General features: G+C 35.6%; 1 protein-coding gene across 3 annotated transcripts; it reads left to right on the forward strand.

Moving 5' to 3' along the window:
* The first annotated feature begins 1,967 nt into the window (after nucleotides 1-1,967).
* Nucleotides 1,968-14,148, forward strand: LOC105233939 (fatty-acid amide hydrolase 2). Of its 3 annotated transcripts, none has more exons than XM_049450484.1 (8): nucleotides 1,968-2,208; nucleotides 8,342-8,559; nucleotides 8,619-8,841; nucleotides 11,706-11,923; nucleotides 11,997-12,287; nucleotides 12,350-12,475; nucleotides 13,127-13,390; nucleotides 13,481-14,148. In XM_049450484.1, the coding sequence occupies exons 2-8, from the start codon at nucleotides 8,389-8,391 to the stop codon at nucleotides 13,769-13,771; spliced, it is 1,584 nt and encodes a 527-aa protein (XP_049306441.1). In that variant the 5' UTR covers nucleotides 1,968-2,208; nucleotides 8,342-8,388; the 3' UTR covers nucleotides 13,772-14,148. The 3 variants fall into 3 exon arrangements, with proteins under 3 accessions (XP_049306441.1, XP_049306442.1, XP_049306443.1); XM_049450485.1 differs by having other exon boundaries at nucleotides 2,022-2,174; XM_049450486.1 differs by having other exon boundaries at nucleotides 2,068-2,224.
* The last annotated feature ends 2,528 nt before the right edge of the window (nucleotides 14,149-16,676 follow it).

Below are 16,676 nucleotides of genomic sequence, written 5' to 3' on the forward strand. Positions count from 1 at the left end.
ACATTCAAAGTATTGCCCATCTAAGGCTACATTTTCTTACCATTCTGACAATTTGTGGATTTCATTCCCAAAGAAAGAACAAGGCAACTTTTGAAGCTCTGTTCTGATATGAACCGGATTCCAGTGAAGGAGTTCTTCATTGATCGGAACATATGATAGTCAGAAGCAGCAAGGCTTTTGGGCTATAAGGTGGATGTTGCAAAACTTCTCAGCTGCTGCTTTCCAAATATATAGTTTTTAACTAGTATTGCAACGTTGTCATGAAGAAAAATTATTGTCTCGTATCTATCCATCTTTCTTCATTAACAATTTCACCCAGCTTTAGTAGCTCACAATACAGCACGCCTTTCTGACCACACCAAATATAAAGTATTACCTTGACGTAATGGATATTCGATCTTGCCGTTGATTTGGAAGGCTGACGTTTTGCATATAGGGTTGTATTCATTTTTTTTCACCAGTCTCAATGCAAACTCGTTTTTAATATCGCTTGGCTTCAATTCATATAGCACTCAATTTCCTTGCTTTGAGTGATGTTCCAAAGATTCTCCGAACTCTTCATTTGCTTTGCAACAATATTATTAGAGTAATGTTTCCAACATTTCCTTATTTTTGGCCACCTAGACCTAGACCTCCTCGTCTGCTAAGTCAAAAATTAAATTGTCAAAAGAAATTTTGGCCCCTTCGCTCAGCTAAGGCATATCCATCACAAACTACCACAAAAATACGATGACTTTCAGCTAAGATTACATATTAATATATGAGTGTATTGAAAAAGACGCACAGGGATAGCATCTTTCCAAAGCTTGTTCGAAATATTGGAACAATGCAATAATAATCAGGATATATCATCTCTTGAAAACCGTCCCTTTAAAGTTATATACGTATATTCTTCAGTTTATGATTGGTTCACTATAAAGCACCGATTGATTGACATTGGAGAACTTTGAATGATTTTTTGTACGTCTCTCTTTGTTGAAGGATTCAAAAGATGCTTCTGCTTTTTGTCTTAGCGCCTTATGTAGTGTAAAAGGTAGTAGTATAGTACGAAAATCTTTCGGTCTTTTACTGCCAGTTGTTTCGTTCATGAGGATAGCTCTAAAATGCGATCATAAAAAAATGCTTAATCATTTATTACACAACTTAAGTCAGGAATAAGGCAAATTACTTCCAGTATGCCAGGGTAAGTTTACTGATTCTAATTGCCAGTTGTTGGCCGTTAGGAAGAGGCACCTAATGAAAAGATCTCCAGGTGTTTATGGTTCATCGAATCTTCTGGTAACTTTCGCATCGATCATTTTTTAGGTGATATTTATCCTTCACTCTTTTATGGTACATAGGATTCACCAAGATTTTCATACCACAGACGCAGGCTCACTTTTATTAGGCGTTAACTATAATAAGTAGAACTTTGAGGTCTCGATATAATGCCTTGAGGCCAAATATATCTATAATTGGACACCCAAGCGCAAAATTAAAATATTCCCTTGTCACAATACTAACAGCTCCAGCTATTCAGTTCCAATATTTCAGTGAAATCGACGTAAGTCTTCTGATCTCCGAAGGGGTTAAACAATGCACTATTAATCACTAGTAAATTCTGTTTCGTCAAATCACAACACTTTAAGGCGCGCAATCAGCTTAGAAAGCGAATAACAACAATAAAAATATGAAAGAGAATTTTACAAATGTGTATATCTCTGTATATAGTAATACAAAAACATACATATGTATATATTAGCACAACTGCATAGCGGAATATATTAGTGATTGCAAATCGTTTTAAGCAAACGATTCCGCTACTTAAAAAAATTATTCACTGAAGGTAAGAGTGAGTTAAATTGAACTTTGTCTCAGAACGCAAATGACAACAAAAAAATAGAAACAAAAAAAATCAGTACATAAACCGAGCGCTTAGCTGGGTGTGCGTAATTGTAATCATACGAAATTTATAAGTACCTGTACTTAAATCCGAGTAAAGGTGCGCACACATATACATGTAAGAACGGATAAGCAAATACGGGCATTTGATTAAAAAGTTTTGCTGGCGCTAGTGAGGCTAAGCTAATTCGATTGCACCTCAGTAGTGGACGCGTGCTGAAGGTGAAAGCAACAACGGAACGGGCGAAATACACAAATCGTAATCGACTCAGTGATCAAATCAAGGATAATCGGTAGTAAACAACTTATAAAATATTATAAAATACGGTAAATTTAAAAAAAAGTATGCATATGACAAAAAAAATAAATGAGGAGAAAAGTGTGACACTTTGTCAAACCAAAAAAGAAATTGTGTAACAATTAGTGTAGAAGAAAAATACAATAACGCCGGCACAACCTAGCTATATCAGAGTGCTAAAGTGTAGCTAGATAATGTGGAATTAATTATTCGCTCACTATGTGTATTAACAAAAAACAATTAAACAAAAAAAAACATATTAAACATTTGCATTAAAGAATGTTGTAAAGTAAAGAAAGCCAATATAAAAAGTACTCAAATAAATGGTGAAACAAAGCATTGAAGAACAAAGAAAAATTATCAAATTTGATTGCACCGAAACTATAATGCCCTTCACAAATAAAAAATATTTCATACAAGAACTTGATTCTAATCGGTCCATTTGTATGTGAGCTTTAAGCTATAGTAGTCCAAACTACAAAGTGTCTTCGGAGATTACATCATTTCATTGGCCAATAATCCATTTGAAGTTTCATGAAGTTATTCTGTCAAATAAAAAAGTTTTCCATACAAAGACATGATTTTGGTCATTCCGTTTGTATGGCAGCCATACAAGGTGTATTCCAAAGTAAATCGGACTTAAAAAAAATAGAAGAAATAGTTTTTTCGGCAAAATCAATTTATTTTATTTAAAATAGTCTCCTTCTGCTTCAATACAGCTTTTTGCACGGTACAAAAGCATGTCGAACGAGTGTTTTAGCTCTTTGGCCGGTTGTTTTTTTTTTTTGGTACGAGGAGGAAGCATCGAAAGCCTGAACCCAAGTCAGTGTGGAACTTTAATCCGAACTAAACCTCCTACTGTCCTGTACCGAACCCCCCGGTACCACCGTCAAGTATTACGTCGGGAGGAAGGTTGAGTATTACTCATACGTACGTGATGGTCCTAATGCATTCCGTAGCAAGCTGCATTTACTTGGCCCCACCTCGGTTTGTCTTATACCCCCCTAGTACAGTGGTTGTCACCCAAAACCTCCTTGTCTGCTCCAGTCATGGTTTGTGTGTCGCGTCTTAGTTGTTCGTTGGAATTTGTAGTAATCTTCTACGTTGTTGTTCTCCAGCTCTTTGGCGTTTCATGATTTTTGCTGCCACTTCGGACACGGCTTTCCACTTATCTAGTGATTCTACCATTTGAGACACTAGATTTTCTGGGGTTGGGTCTTTCCCGAATGCGTTTTTCAAAAATTGCCTTTCTTCGTCGTATTTCGCACATTGGAACATTGTGTGCTCCACATTCTCGATGATCTCGCCTCCGCAATAATCGCATACGTCGTTGTCCTCATGTTTGAATCGCTTCAAATATGATTTAAAACAGCCGTGTCCAGTGAGAACTTGGGTGAGGTAAAAATCTACTTCTCCGTGCGGTCTATTAAGCCATAGTTCTATTTTAGGGATTAGGCGGAAAGTCCAGCGGCCATTTCGGCTGTCTTCCCATCGTTTTTGCCACCGCTTCACCGTATCTGCTCTGGCTTTCTCCTTTTGGACTCTGGGCGTTACTCTCTCATTTGAACGGTATGTGAGCTCTTTGGCTAAGAGGTCTAGCGGGTGTAAGCCCGCGATCACTAGGGCAGCGTCTTCGGATACTGTACGAAACGCGGAGCATACTCTTAATGCGCATATGGTGTACGTAGAAAATAGGCCGCGACGATATGATTTGACTTCAAGAGCTTTCTCCCATATTTGGGCGCCATATAGAGCAACTGACTTTAATACTCCGGCTAGTAGTCGTCTCCTATTTTGTTTTGGTCCACGGGTATTGAGCATTAGCCAGGTTAGAGCCCTGCATATTTTCGTAGCTTTTTCGCTTGCATAAGCTACGTGTTCTTTAAACGATAATCTTGCGTCAAGAACGATACCCAAATATTTTATAGCAGGCTGAGTGGTTATGCTTACACCTTTAGAGCAGAATGTAGCAACTTCCCGGACCTTTCTGCCTGTAATAAGTACGGCTTCTGTTTTGCTCTCTGCCAGAGATAGTCCATTAGTTTCGAGCCAGTCGCTAATTTGAGAAATTGTTGTGTTGGTTACCGAAACTATATCCTCTATATGTTTAGCTATTACCACCACGGCAATGTCGTCTGCAAACCCAATGATATGAACGTTTTCCGGTACTTTGAGTCGCAGTACTCCGTCATACATTATATTCCAGAGGAGGGGCCCAAGTACAGATCCCTGTGGCACTCCCCCAGAGATTTTGTATTTTTTGTAGCCCTGGTTTGTGTTATAGCATAGGGTCCTCTCGTTGAAGTAGCTGAAAAAAAAAAAAACCAGGGGGCACTAGATTCAAAAAGTGTTTACATTAGAACGCACCTTGTATGTTTCCTTGCAGCTAATAAAAACTTCATGGCAAACTTAATATCTTAATATACACTATTCTGGATATATTATCAAGCATTCACTTTTGAACCCGACCCCTTTAGATTTTGCTGAAACTTATCCGTCCTTTTCTACCCTTCAAGCAGTCACAAAATATACAGTTTTTAAAATTTAGCCTAAAAATTGTGAAATTTTTGAAATATGTACCAATTTCTAAGTGGTTCCGTGTTCGAGAGATTATGCTAAAGTTCTGTGTTATCCTCAGTGCCAAATGTATAGTTTAACTATTTCCAAATAAATGTGTTTCGATTGAACATCGTTCGGTTCGGTAAAGGAACCCGTGAATCAGATTTATGAAGTAATTTTATTTTTCAACTGCTATTCTATGCGGAAATAAATGGACAGACTGCCTGTTCGTGAAATGTTTTAGGCAATCGTTAAATAACCAAGATTAAGTATACAATCTTCACCAAAATATCACCTAGCTTTTGGCATACGACCCTTTCCCAGTCCTATAAGTATATATTCTTTGAGCTTCTCTTGATTATGTGAACCTTGATGCTATGTGAAAAGTGAAAGATCTACAAATTGTAAGCACATTTCGTTCGTGTAATCGATTTGCGTGCGAATATCGGATGATATTTTCATTATCTGCCGTAAAAAGAAAGTTTTTTGCGATCAGAAATAGGGATTTTATTTTAAAAAATTTATTTAATTATCGGCTCAAACAAAGCGAGGTCATCGAAAGAAGATATGTAGGTCATTAATCGGGTAAAATTCGGATCCTTTTCAGTTACAAAGCAGCTACAGCTACAGCTACAGTTACAAAGCAGCAAAGCTATTATAAGAAGACACCAAAGTGTATGAGTGTCTAGAATCTCTATAATCAAAACCTTAGTGGATTAGAGTTACCTCAGACTTATTAGCGTAGACAAGTGACTTTAACCCAAAAAAAAAATTGCCCAGTAGTGTTAAATCGACGTCTCAACAATTATCAACATTCCAAATGCGAAAAATTTGTTTATTAACATACCTGTTCAACTAAAAGTAAGCTTCAGCGCTGAACAAAAGTTTCTTGTACAAATCGGGATCGGTAGCCATCTCGTTTTGGGCTCATTCAGCGAACGTGTGTGGCGCTTGCTGGTCAAACCAAGATCCTGTCGAAAAATCTTCCATAAAGTTGACAGACTCAGCACCATTTATTGCATGTCAGGGTGGAAATAACCTACGATGCCAACATTTTAGTAATAAATTTGCATGACTTGCAAACGTTATTGTGAAGCAAGCCTGTTGATTATGAATTGACAAACCAAACTGAGTACAAATCAAGTATCATCTGTCAAAAAATCCAACTGCGACAAAAGTATTGCCTCGCTGTAAGCCGCATGTATAAAAAAACTCTTAATTTAATTAACCTTTTGGACGAACGATATTTTAGAAACATTAAGAAAATGAGTCATCTATAACAAACTTAGGCCGTTTGTACCACTAGAATTACTATACCGGCATCATAAGAATTTTCATTTCGAATTGGTTCTCATTGAAAAGAAGTGTAAGAAAATATTGGGTCTTGAATTAACCTAAGCCAAATATGTTTTGGTGCAGAATGAATTGCTTTTAGAATTCCTAATAAGGTGTTAAAACTATTTTAATATATTCGCCTTACCTTCCAAAGTTCAGCAATCAATAAAAAAAATAAAATCATCTTGCCAAAGATATCACGAGCAAAAACCAGATATTTAAATTTATTTAATATTTTTTGATATTTTAATTTTTTTTTAGTTTTTTTAATACAAATCTTAGTAATATTCCATATTTAAACTGAAAGATAGGACACATTAAAGAAATAATTCAAGTAAAAACAAGAAAAAACATTAACGTCAGCTTCACAAAAGCGAAACACTCTTCCCATATGCATTTCGAGAAGATATCTTGTCAAATCAAAAAGATTCCCATCAATGACTTGAGTTCGGTCGGTCAATTAGTATGACAACTTCCTTCCTATATGGGAAGTTCCGACAAATGAGCATCTTATTGGTAACAAACGAATGTGTGCAAAATTTGAGGTTGATATTACAAGTTCGCGTGTATACAGACAGACAGATGGACGTAGCTAAATTGAATCTGTTCATCATGCTGATCTCTGATGTACGAGTATATACATTTTATAGGATCTTCGACATTTTCGTTTGGGTGCTAAAAACATCGGGGTAAACTTTTCAGGGTATAATTAAAGACTTTTTTATAATCTAAAAAAACGTGTTTACTCATTTTGCTGTATCAATTTATTGAAAACTTCTGAATTATCATCAAAGCATGTATGTATAAGAGTGTTCTTTGGCGGTATACAAGGTCTGTCGCAAAAGAAACAGAACTTTTTAAATATAACTGTTTCTGGTGGGGCCACCTATTGGTGGGTATATGAAATACAAAGATTGATCTCTTGTTGACAGTTCGTAAATACTTTTAGACAATTGGATAACTACAATCGATGTTATCGATCAAAAAGTGACAGCAGCTTTTGGTCATCGGTCGTAAAATGCATTTTGAACAAAGAGCAAATATTAAATTTTGTTTTAAACTTGTACATTTACGTGGAAGGACTATTGTCCAAATTACTCTCATATCATCTAATCGAGAAATGAATCTGCAATCGATAATCGAGAAAATAGCATTCAGTTTCGTTAGATTACCTTTTTTCTGAGATAGCGCAGCTATGTTCGAAAACTTAGTAGAAAATTCATAAGATGTAAATCCACAATGCTCGAAAGCAATTGCCAAAAATATTAAGAATTAATGCAAAGGTATTTTATTGAACTCATTTCCCACTCTCCTTTGTATTTCTATAAAATTTCTATACTTCCCAAAAAACCACCTTTTACTGTACATATGTATGTATGGGGTATTCCATACCAAATCGACCACTTTTGAAACCGACCCCTTTAGGTTTTGCTGAAACTTACCCATCCTTACCCTTTTTGAGAATTTTTTCAAAATTTTTTGTCCAACTTCAAAAAAATTATGAATTTTTCAAAAAAATGGCTTTTTTATTTTCAAATAGCCACAACTTTTGGGGACCTTTTTTTTAATTTTTGTTTTTGAATGAACTTTTCGAAAAAATACACGAAAAAAATTTAACACGATCAATTATATAAAATAATCGCTTTTTTCGCCATTTTTTGAAAGTTCGCCATTTTTTTTTCCTCAAAAAAAAACTCAATTAATTTGACAACTATCCCTGCTAATCCCGGAGTGGGCCGATTTTTTTTTTTTATTTTTTTATTTATTTAAAAAAAAATTGTCAAATTTTCCGTAAACTTTATTTCTATCATATAATTTAACAATTTTATGATATAATATTCTCAATTTATAAACTTAATTTACGAATATAATCACCAAGATTCAGATTTTAACCATTAGTAAGGTCGATAAACTAATGTTGAACAATTATAGACTTACCTATAGTCAGTATACTAGAAACTATACGCTAGTGTGTATCGATTTATGAATACGGTTTTTTCATACTGTCTAAAACATAACCGTAACATATATTTTTTATATGATAGAAATAAAGTTTAAGGAAATTTTTTTTTCCATGTTTTTGAAAAATTCATAACTTTTTTGAAGTTGGTCAAAAAATTTTGAAAAAATTCTCAACAATGTTTTTCAAAGAGTAGAAAAGGATGGATAAGTTTCAGCAAAATCTAAAGGGGTCGGGTTCAAAAGTGCTCGATTTGGTATAGAATACCCCATATTTAGTATGCATTTGGGAAATATTTATATTTATAGTTGAACAATTTCTCAGCCGGTCACATTTGCATGCCGAATTCAATATAATGCTTTTCGTAGTGCGTTTTTTTTTTGCACTTGGCAATACATTATGCTTTATCGTCAATACGCTTGTTAATTTGCTGTTGCCGCGTAAACTGCCTGATTATCCACCAATTCAAGATGCGTTGCTGCTAAAATCTGTTGGCGAATTAGTTGTGGAGCTGCGACAAAAAAAGGTACCAACGCTTTTTAATATTCATAAAAATGGTATATTTATTAAAAAAGTTCTTCGCAGATCACCGCCCAGCAGCTGGTGCAAGCGTACATCGCGCGAATACAGGCGGTCAATGGAAGTTTAAATGCCGTCCTTGATGATCGCTTCGAGCAAGCGCTGAAGGAAGCAGAACATGCGGATAGTTTAATTGCCAAAGCCAATGATGAGCAATTAGTCGCACTCTTCGGACGCTACCCCTTGTTGGGTATACCGTTTACAGTAAAAGAGTCGGCCGGGGTGAAAGGTGAGCTGTATGTTGAATGTAATGACGCGATTTTTGAACTTTCTAATGACATGAAAAGCTTTTAGACACATTTATTACGTATATTACGCAATACATTTTTTTATAATGAGTCATAAAGCAATAAAAACTGCACATACATTTCCTCATTTCCGAGATGTCATTTAAGGTCAGCTTTTATATTTCATTCAGCGGTCAGTCTGAGAGGAACTATGCGAACTTTGTAACCTTAAAGTCGGGAATTTTATTTTTAATTTTTCATTTTTGTACATCGTTAGTCATTTTACTTATTGCACTATTAGAAGAATGATTTTGGACCCTAAAATCTACAACATAAAATATATGTTCATAGTACGATGTTTTATCATTATATGTATAATAATAATCATACCGAAACGATGATGCTGACAAAATTCTGCAAAATAAATATAATTTACTTCGCTAGTCCAATATCTTCATGAAGAGGATGGAGCCATGTGTAGAGTTTCATGCAATCGAGGAAAGTTCTCTGAGTGCCTTTCACTTGAGAGTGGCCAGAAACGATTATTTTACATATAGCTCAAGCAGCTCACGACTTCCGGCCTTAGACCAAGTATCTTCTATGTAGACAAAAAAAACATGCGAAGGCGAGCTGAAGGGAGAAGGCGAAACATGCCCACCCCTGGGTTGTGCGCAGGGTTTGGAACCCGACACGTAAACAACCCTTCCAATGAAAAGAAGATTTTCATGATTATAGCCTAGAAAACTTTAGGTTACATGCTGCATTTGATGAAATTACGGTATCATGAAATATTCATGATTTTATAAGTCGATTACTCATTTTCAGTATCAAATTACTTTATGTTCAGAGTAACAAATTTTTAAAGGTAGTCGCATAGAAACCCTCATGTCTATTGGCAAAGAATTGGCGAAAAAAGCTCGCATGAGCAAGTCGAAGGTGAAAACGATGATTATTGCCTTTTTTGATAGCCGTGGAATCGTCGCCGTGGCCTCTAAAGGTATCGCCGTGTTGCAACAGCCGCCTTACTCGCCCGACATGTCACCCTGTGACTTGTTATTGTTTCCTAAAACAAAAATCGGTGGTCAAAGGAACCCATTTTGACTCGATTACGGACATCTAGGCGACCGTGACGAGGGTACTCACGGACATCCCAGTCGAAGCGTTCCAGAAATGTTACGAAGCATGGAAAACGCGCTGGAATCCCCGTATAGCTGTCCAAGGGGACTACTTTGAAGGGGATGGCAGAGTTGTAGAATAATTTTCAAATATACGTATAAATATTTTTATGGAATCAGTCTCATTTCTTAATTGTCATACCTATACAACGTGATATACATATGTATACAGATTACTAACCCATGGTTTAGGGTACAGAGGGTAGAAAAGGCCATAGAAAAGAAGAACACCTGTGTTCGAACTATAAATTAGCAAAACGCTTAGTAGCCAATACAAATTTGCACAGCCGTTTAATTTCCATTCGCACCAGCTCGGCGGGATGTCCGAAATTATGCGCACCCAAATGTTTAAGTCTTGACCTGCCAAATGCAGGACAGTCAGACAGTCAAGAAGGAAGTATTGAGTTGTTTCCACCTCACACCTTCAATACACCTTCTGCAGATGGCGTCCGGCAGGACTCCCAGCCTTATTGCATGGACGCCAATAGGGATATAGACCATTAAAATTTAGCTTTCTAAAGGCAAAAAGATCACTAGATCTCTTGCCGTCGATCTTGGGCCAAATGGCTTTTGCGAGAGCGCATGTAGCAATGATGGTCCAGCGCTTGACATAGCGGAAGCTGCTTTTAAGTAGTAGAACACAAGAGGATACGAGAGCACGTCTTTCTTGCTAGCTCATCAGCTATACAATTTCCTGCGAGGTTAGGCACTCTTTGATCAGCCCTGAATGCACTGTTAATTAGTTCAAAGTATCGCCGGTCTGCTATCAGGGTGGATGGTCCCTTCTCTGATGAATGTTGCACTCCGGAACAGTAAATGTACTGCTATATTAATGGCTGCAACCTCGGCCTGGAAGACACTGCAATAGTCAGAATCATCAGTGAAGAAGCTCACTGCCCCTCTCCTTCAACGACCTCTTCCAACCCAAAACTTCCTCACCGTTATATGTGTACAGAAGGAGCCGCCAGAGTTCGGTTTGGCGAATCCATCATCCAAGTGATCCGGTATGAAGTCAAAGTGAGTGAGGATTTCCGAGGGTTCAGACACGTGTTCTTTGAGGAACCCTGACGCTCTGAGTCTGATGGCAACTTTCGCAGCCGATGTACACAGGAAAAATTATTTTTTTATAAGAGTTTATAGTTAGTGAGACCTTATTGTAGAATTTCAGAAAAAGACATTTATTGATTATAAGGTTCTTCGTTAGCTAAATATTGTTTTTTTAGTAGTTTTTTGGGCGTTGTTATTATCCAATTTCAACATCAATGTAATTTTTTAGGATGATGAAAATATGATGGATTAGGAGAATTATTACACAAAGTTTGATTATAAAGATCACTTGTCTCAAACATGTTCTTTTTCTGAATAGATTCACTTACGTATACCAGTTTCGAACATTTCCAACTGTATTATGAAAAAGGAATAAATTTTTTAAATCGTAAAGCTTTCCAGCCTCCATTATAGAAAACATAAACTTCGATAAACTAAGATACAAAAGCCCAAGTCTGAAACCCTTAATACCTTAGACTTACATATATATTTTTCAAATTCAACCAAAGATTTCGCTATCAACTTAAAGGTCACTGACGGATAAGGAAAATTATGTGTGATTGTAATAAAGACGTTTCAAATATTCTCTTGAACATATTTAGGGGTTTCACATAGTCTCTTAACTTTATTGTCTCTATTCATAGGTCTATCGTTTGTTGTGGGTAACATTTATCGAAAGAATTTGAAATGCGAACGTGATAATGACATCGTTCAGCGCCTTAGATCAGCGGGTTGTATACCGCTTTTGGTTTCAGCAAATCCCGAGTTCTGCATGAGCTACGAAACGAACTCCAAAATGTATGGAAAGTGTCGTAATCCATATGATCTCAACAGAGTGTCTGGAGGTTCATCTGGAGGAGAGGTAAAATATTTAACAGCTAATTTTTGCTGTTCTTCAAATACAGTAGATAATGTTTTCAATCTATCGCCTATAGGGCGCTTTAAATGGCGCTGGCGCTTCCGTCTTCGGATTTGGTTCGGATATTGGAGGCTCTATTCGTTTGCCCTCAATGTTTTGTGGTGTATTTGGACATAAACCGACTGGCGGTTTGGTTTCAATTAAGGGTAGCTTTCCATATAGCGACGATCCGACTTTCGCACAGTATTTAGCCTCAGGACCAATAACACGATTTGCTAAGGATTTACCCATACTAATGCAAGTAATGGCTGGTGAAGATGCAAAGAAATTGAAATTTGACGAACCAGTCCAATTGAAGAACATAAAGGTATGTGTATGAAAGATGAAGTATTTGAATAATTGAAAAATATATATAAATATCTTTTACAGATCTACTATGCCTATGGTTTTGAGGGTTTTGCAGCATTCATGCACCAGCCAACTGATTTCGACATTCGATTGGCCATAACCAGAGCGGTGAAATGTTTCCAAAAAGGTGGACTTACCACCGAGCAGGCAAGAAATTTAATTTTATAACATTTCTTCTTCTAAGACATATATTGCTAGTGATAAGAAGGTAAATAAGTGGTTATAACACTTTAATGAAGCCAACTTTATTATTGGTTTTACCCAAATACTCCGGTCTTGAAACCTCATGTTAGTGGACGCAACTTTTCGTAGAATCTTCGACCATTACCCCTGTCGGCCAACTTGTCAAGCTCTTGGCACTCACGCATTTCTGCGTCTCTCTCAGTATCTATCCCACCCGCAAGTGCTGTGGTCGATTGTAACGTTACATTGTAGGCAGTCTGTTTTTTCTCCTTCTTCTAATCGTACTAATTGCTTTTTGCTTTTTCCAAAAATCAATGGTTTCGTGTGTAGCTGTAGATAAGGCTAAGTTTGAAATGCAAAAAAAAGCCGTTTCTGGTCATTCCCAGACGCTCAGAGAAGTTTTCTCACTTACGTGAACTTCTCCACATGGCTTCCCATAACATATTTAGTATAGGCACATTCAAAATTTTGATATCAATAAAACATAAAAATATGCCATTTTATGTAGCTGAAATATCAGTCTCTCCAGCCTTTGCTTATTCTAACTTCTGTTCTGTGATATCAAAAAAATCATAAGCTTCTCTAATATACTTGTATATTAACGAAAATGTATAGATTAAATTGGAAAAATTCGTACACGCCAGAGAAATAGGTTTAAGCGCTCTCGCCGAACTGAAAGGTCTGCCGAGCATAACAAATGAAGCCAAGCCAGAAATAAGTAAACTTATTTGGGAGCTAATTTTATCACTCTTTGGACAATCTGTACACAATCGTGACGCTATAATAATGGAGTGGATAAGAACGAAGAAAATTTACCTAAATGATGAGGAAGCAGCAGAATTTCGTGCCGAAAGAGAAACGGTGAAAGAAGAGTTAGTGGTAAGTCTGTTGATGAAAACCGTTTAGTTTACCATATTATGTAACCACTACTTGTATATTTATTATTATTTTGTTTTGTTTTTTTTTCAGAAAATGCTCGGTAACAATGGCGTTCTCATCTTGCCCACATTTCCCACCTCCGCGTTTAGCTTCCATACAAGCACGTTGAACTTGGTGGGTGTGGATCTAATGCTCATGTTCAACATACTGGGTTTCCCCGCCACACATGTGCCAATGGGTTTGGATCACAGAGGCTTGCCGATTGGCTTTCAAGTTGTCGCTGCGCCGTATCAAGACAAATTGTGTCTACAGATTGCCGCCGAACTGGAGGGCGCTTTCGGCGGTTGGGTGCCACCGCTGCAGCATGATATAAAAACATGAATTTTATTAGCTTTTTAAAGCTTTCAATGTGGTTCTAGTTTAAATTCATAAAGCTTTTCAACAGTTTCCGATATGGCAAAAGCTTTGGGTTCTGTGCACTAATGTACTTAATTTGGGATTAAGCTCTATCATTCTTTCTCTTTTACGCTTTTTAGTTATGATTGATGATGATTAATGGTTTTTCTGAGTAACTATTAATGTTATATTCAAAAGCTCTTCTCTTCACATTATTAAATATAGTATAACAAACTGTAAGTGGAAATGTTTGTTTAATGTTTCTCTGGGCTTCAAATTTGATTTGATATCGAATGTCTTTGAACGCTCACTCTTACAAGCTGTAATAGTTAATTTTTTTTAATAAAACTTAGTAACAATTACTTAAATGTTTTATTATGCGAATTTTTTATAAAATATTAATAAAACAAAAAAAAATGTATTCTAAAAATAAAATAATTGTTTCCACATTATAGTTTTTCTGCATATTTTGGGTAAAGTAAGTAAACACTCACACATAAAATTCAGCAAAAACAAGAGAAAACGTTGACTTCGGCTGCTCCGTAGCTAATATACTCTTCACAGCTGCATTTCTCTTAATAACTATGTGTTCAGTTTGTATGGAATCTATATGCTATAGTAATCCGATCTGAATAATTTTTTCGAAGATTATATTATTATCTTAAGCAGTAATCCATGTCAAATTTCGTGATATATCTCGACAAATGCAAAAGTTTTCCATACAAGAACTTGATTCCGATCGTTTAGTTTATATGGCAGCTATATGCTATATTAATCCGATCTGAATAATTCCTTCAAATATTACATTGTTACCTGAGAAAATAATCTCTACTAAATTTCGTGAATATATCTCGTCAAATGCAAAAGTTTTCCATACAATAACTTGATTCCGATCGTTCAGTTTGTATGGCAGCTATATGTTTTAGTAGTCCGATATCGGCAGTTCTGACAAATGAGCAGCTTTCTGAAGAGAAAATGACATTTGCAAAATTTCAAAACGATATCTTAAAAACTGAGGGGTATTTTATAATCAACATCTCATAAGCAGTTTTTCGAAAAAAAAAATAGTGATTTTGGAACTAATCGTGCTTTCGCTTTTTTAAGGCTCAATTGATCTTTCAAAATGGTTTTCACAGATCCTTCAGATATTCCAACGATGCCATTAAGATCTCTGAATCTTACTCGTCAATTCTCAAGCAATCCTTTATATTATTTATCAAAATTCAAAAAAGATGTCATAGCTTCCTCATAAAGATAACCCTTGTACACCATCCGGTTTAAGTTTGTATATAACTGCATATTCATCTAAATTAGATTTAGGCAACTAAAACTGTTTGCTTACATAAAAGGAAACAAAAACCTTTTTTACTTCTAGAAAATGAAAGTCAGAAGAAGATTCGCAAAAAGACTATCATTGTTACGACAGAAAAAATAAAGAATTTGTAGGAATTCTGCTGAATTCACGGTCTTTCATCAGACTAAAATTTATGCTCACGAAGAATAAAAGACATTTTAATGCTGTATTACTTCGAAACCATATTATATGAAATACAAGTATTACCAGAAGAAAAGGTCTTACCTACCAATAATTATTAGGGCGCTTCATATTTTACATACTCTTTAAAAATCTATTTTCAGTTTTTTTTATTTCGTATTTTTATTGCAGGTTCCATAAGTTCTTAAGTTTATTATACCAACAATCTTATCCACCCGCTGCAGTTTTAACGATTCCGTAGATTAGGGACCATATATTATGCATATAGTATATTAATTTATGAATATCAAACTGTTTAATATTTTTCAGTATGTTTAAATTTATAAATGTAGAAAAGCAGAAAAGCTGCATTTAGAGAACAATTTCATGCCAAAACAATAGTACTTAACTCGCTGACTATAGATCAGATGAGCTAACCAACAAAACGCCTCCCAAGCTAGAGTGATCTTCAGAATTACATTTATACCAATTGTGTGTTCGATTAGACACGCTCCAACGATTGGAGGTTATCTCACATAAATGTATAACTTAGTCGATAAAAAAAATTTACCGTAGCAACGTTGTCAGTTCTAAATGCTATTAAACGAGCAAGTAATATGAGCACCTAATTTTACGTACATACATATATGTATTACATACATATGTATTACGATCGCTTAAGCTAATGCCGGCGCTGTTTTCACTTTCGCTCATTTTCAAGTTCATCGCAACGATGTTTTATTTAAACTTCTAAGTTCGTTCGAATGCGCTCTCTAAAAGCTTTACTTTACTGTGCCGACAATCTTATCACTTGTATGTGATAATGTATGTGCATTAGGGATGCTCATTAAAGAAAAAAGTATAAAATTAAACACACCATGGGTCTACAAGCGTATATTATAAGTGTTCTTTTTAAAGAAGTACCAGATGACGAAAAATAAATGCTGTGGAGACTAGACACAAAACATTTTTCTTAAATTTCAAAACGCTGTCTTAATTGAGTATTCTGGTCTAGGATTTTGAAAAAATCGATTTTTTTTGCATATTTTGAAAGTTTAGACTTAAGCTGAAAAGTCTTTGGGATTATATTTGCCTGTAGTAAAACTTGCAAAATCAAAGAAGAAAAGTATATTTATACAGTGAACAATATTAATATCTCTTTTATTTCATAGACGCAAAAACTGTAGTTTTTAATATTTTTCATAACTTGTATACAAACTATTTAAGTTTTTTTTTACTAAAAAAAATGAAAACGAAAAAATTGAAAAAGTAAACACTAAAATTTCACAGCATTTTTCTTTGAAATTTCCTTCCCAAATGTCAAATGTACAACCCTAATCCATGCACTTTGATACAATTACTCGCTCGTTGAGTATCTCACACGTTGACATTATTGTAGCGTCGCGCCTGTTGTGA

The sequence above is a fragment of the Bactrocera dorsalis genome, chromosome 2 (genome assembly GCF_023373825.1).
Source record: "Bactrocera dorsalis isolate Fly_Bdor chromosome 2, ASM2337382v1, whole genome shotgun sequence".
In the NCBI taxonomy this organism is placed as follows: Eukaryota; Metazoa; Arthropoda; class Insecta; order Diptera; family Tephritidae; genus Bactrocera; species Bactrocera dorsalis.

What these genes read in the sequence shown, in the direction of transcription:
- LOC105233939 (XM_049450484.1), top strand. Translation starts at nt 8,389, where the DNA reads ATGCTTTTCGTAGTGCGTTTTTTTTTTGCACTTGGCAATACATTATGC. An exon ending in TGGAGCTGCGACAAAAAAAG is followed by an intron (nt 8,560 to 8,618) that starts GTACCAACGCTT and finishes AGTTCTTCGCAG; the next exon opens with ATCACCGCCCAGCAGCTGGT. An exon ending in GTGGACTTACCACCGAGCAG is followed by an intron (nt 12,476 to 13,126) that starts GCAAGAAATTTA and finishes GAAAATGTATAG; the next exon opens with ATTAAATTGGAAAAATTCGT.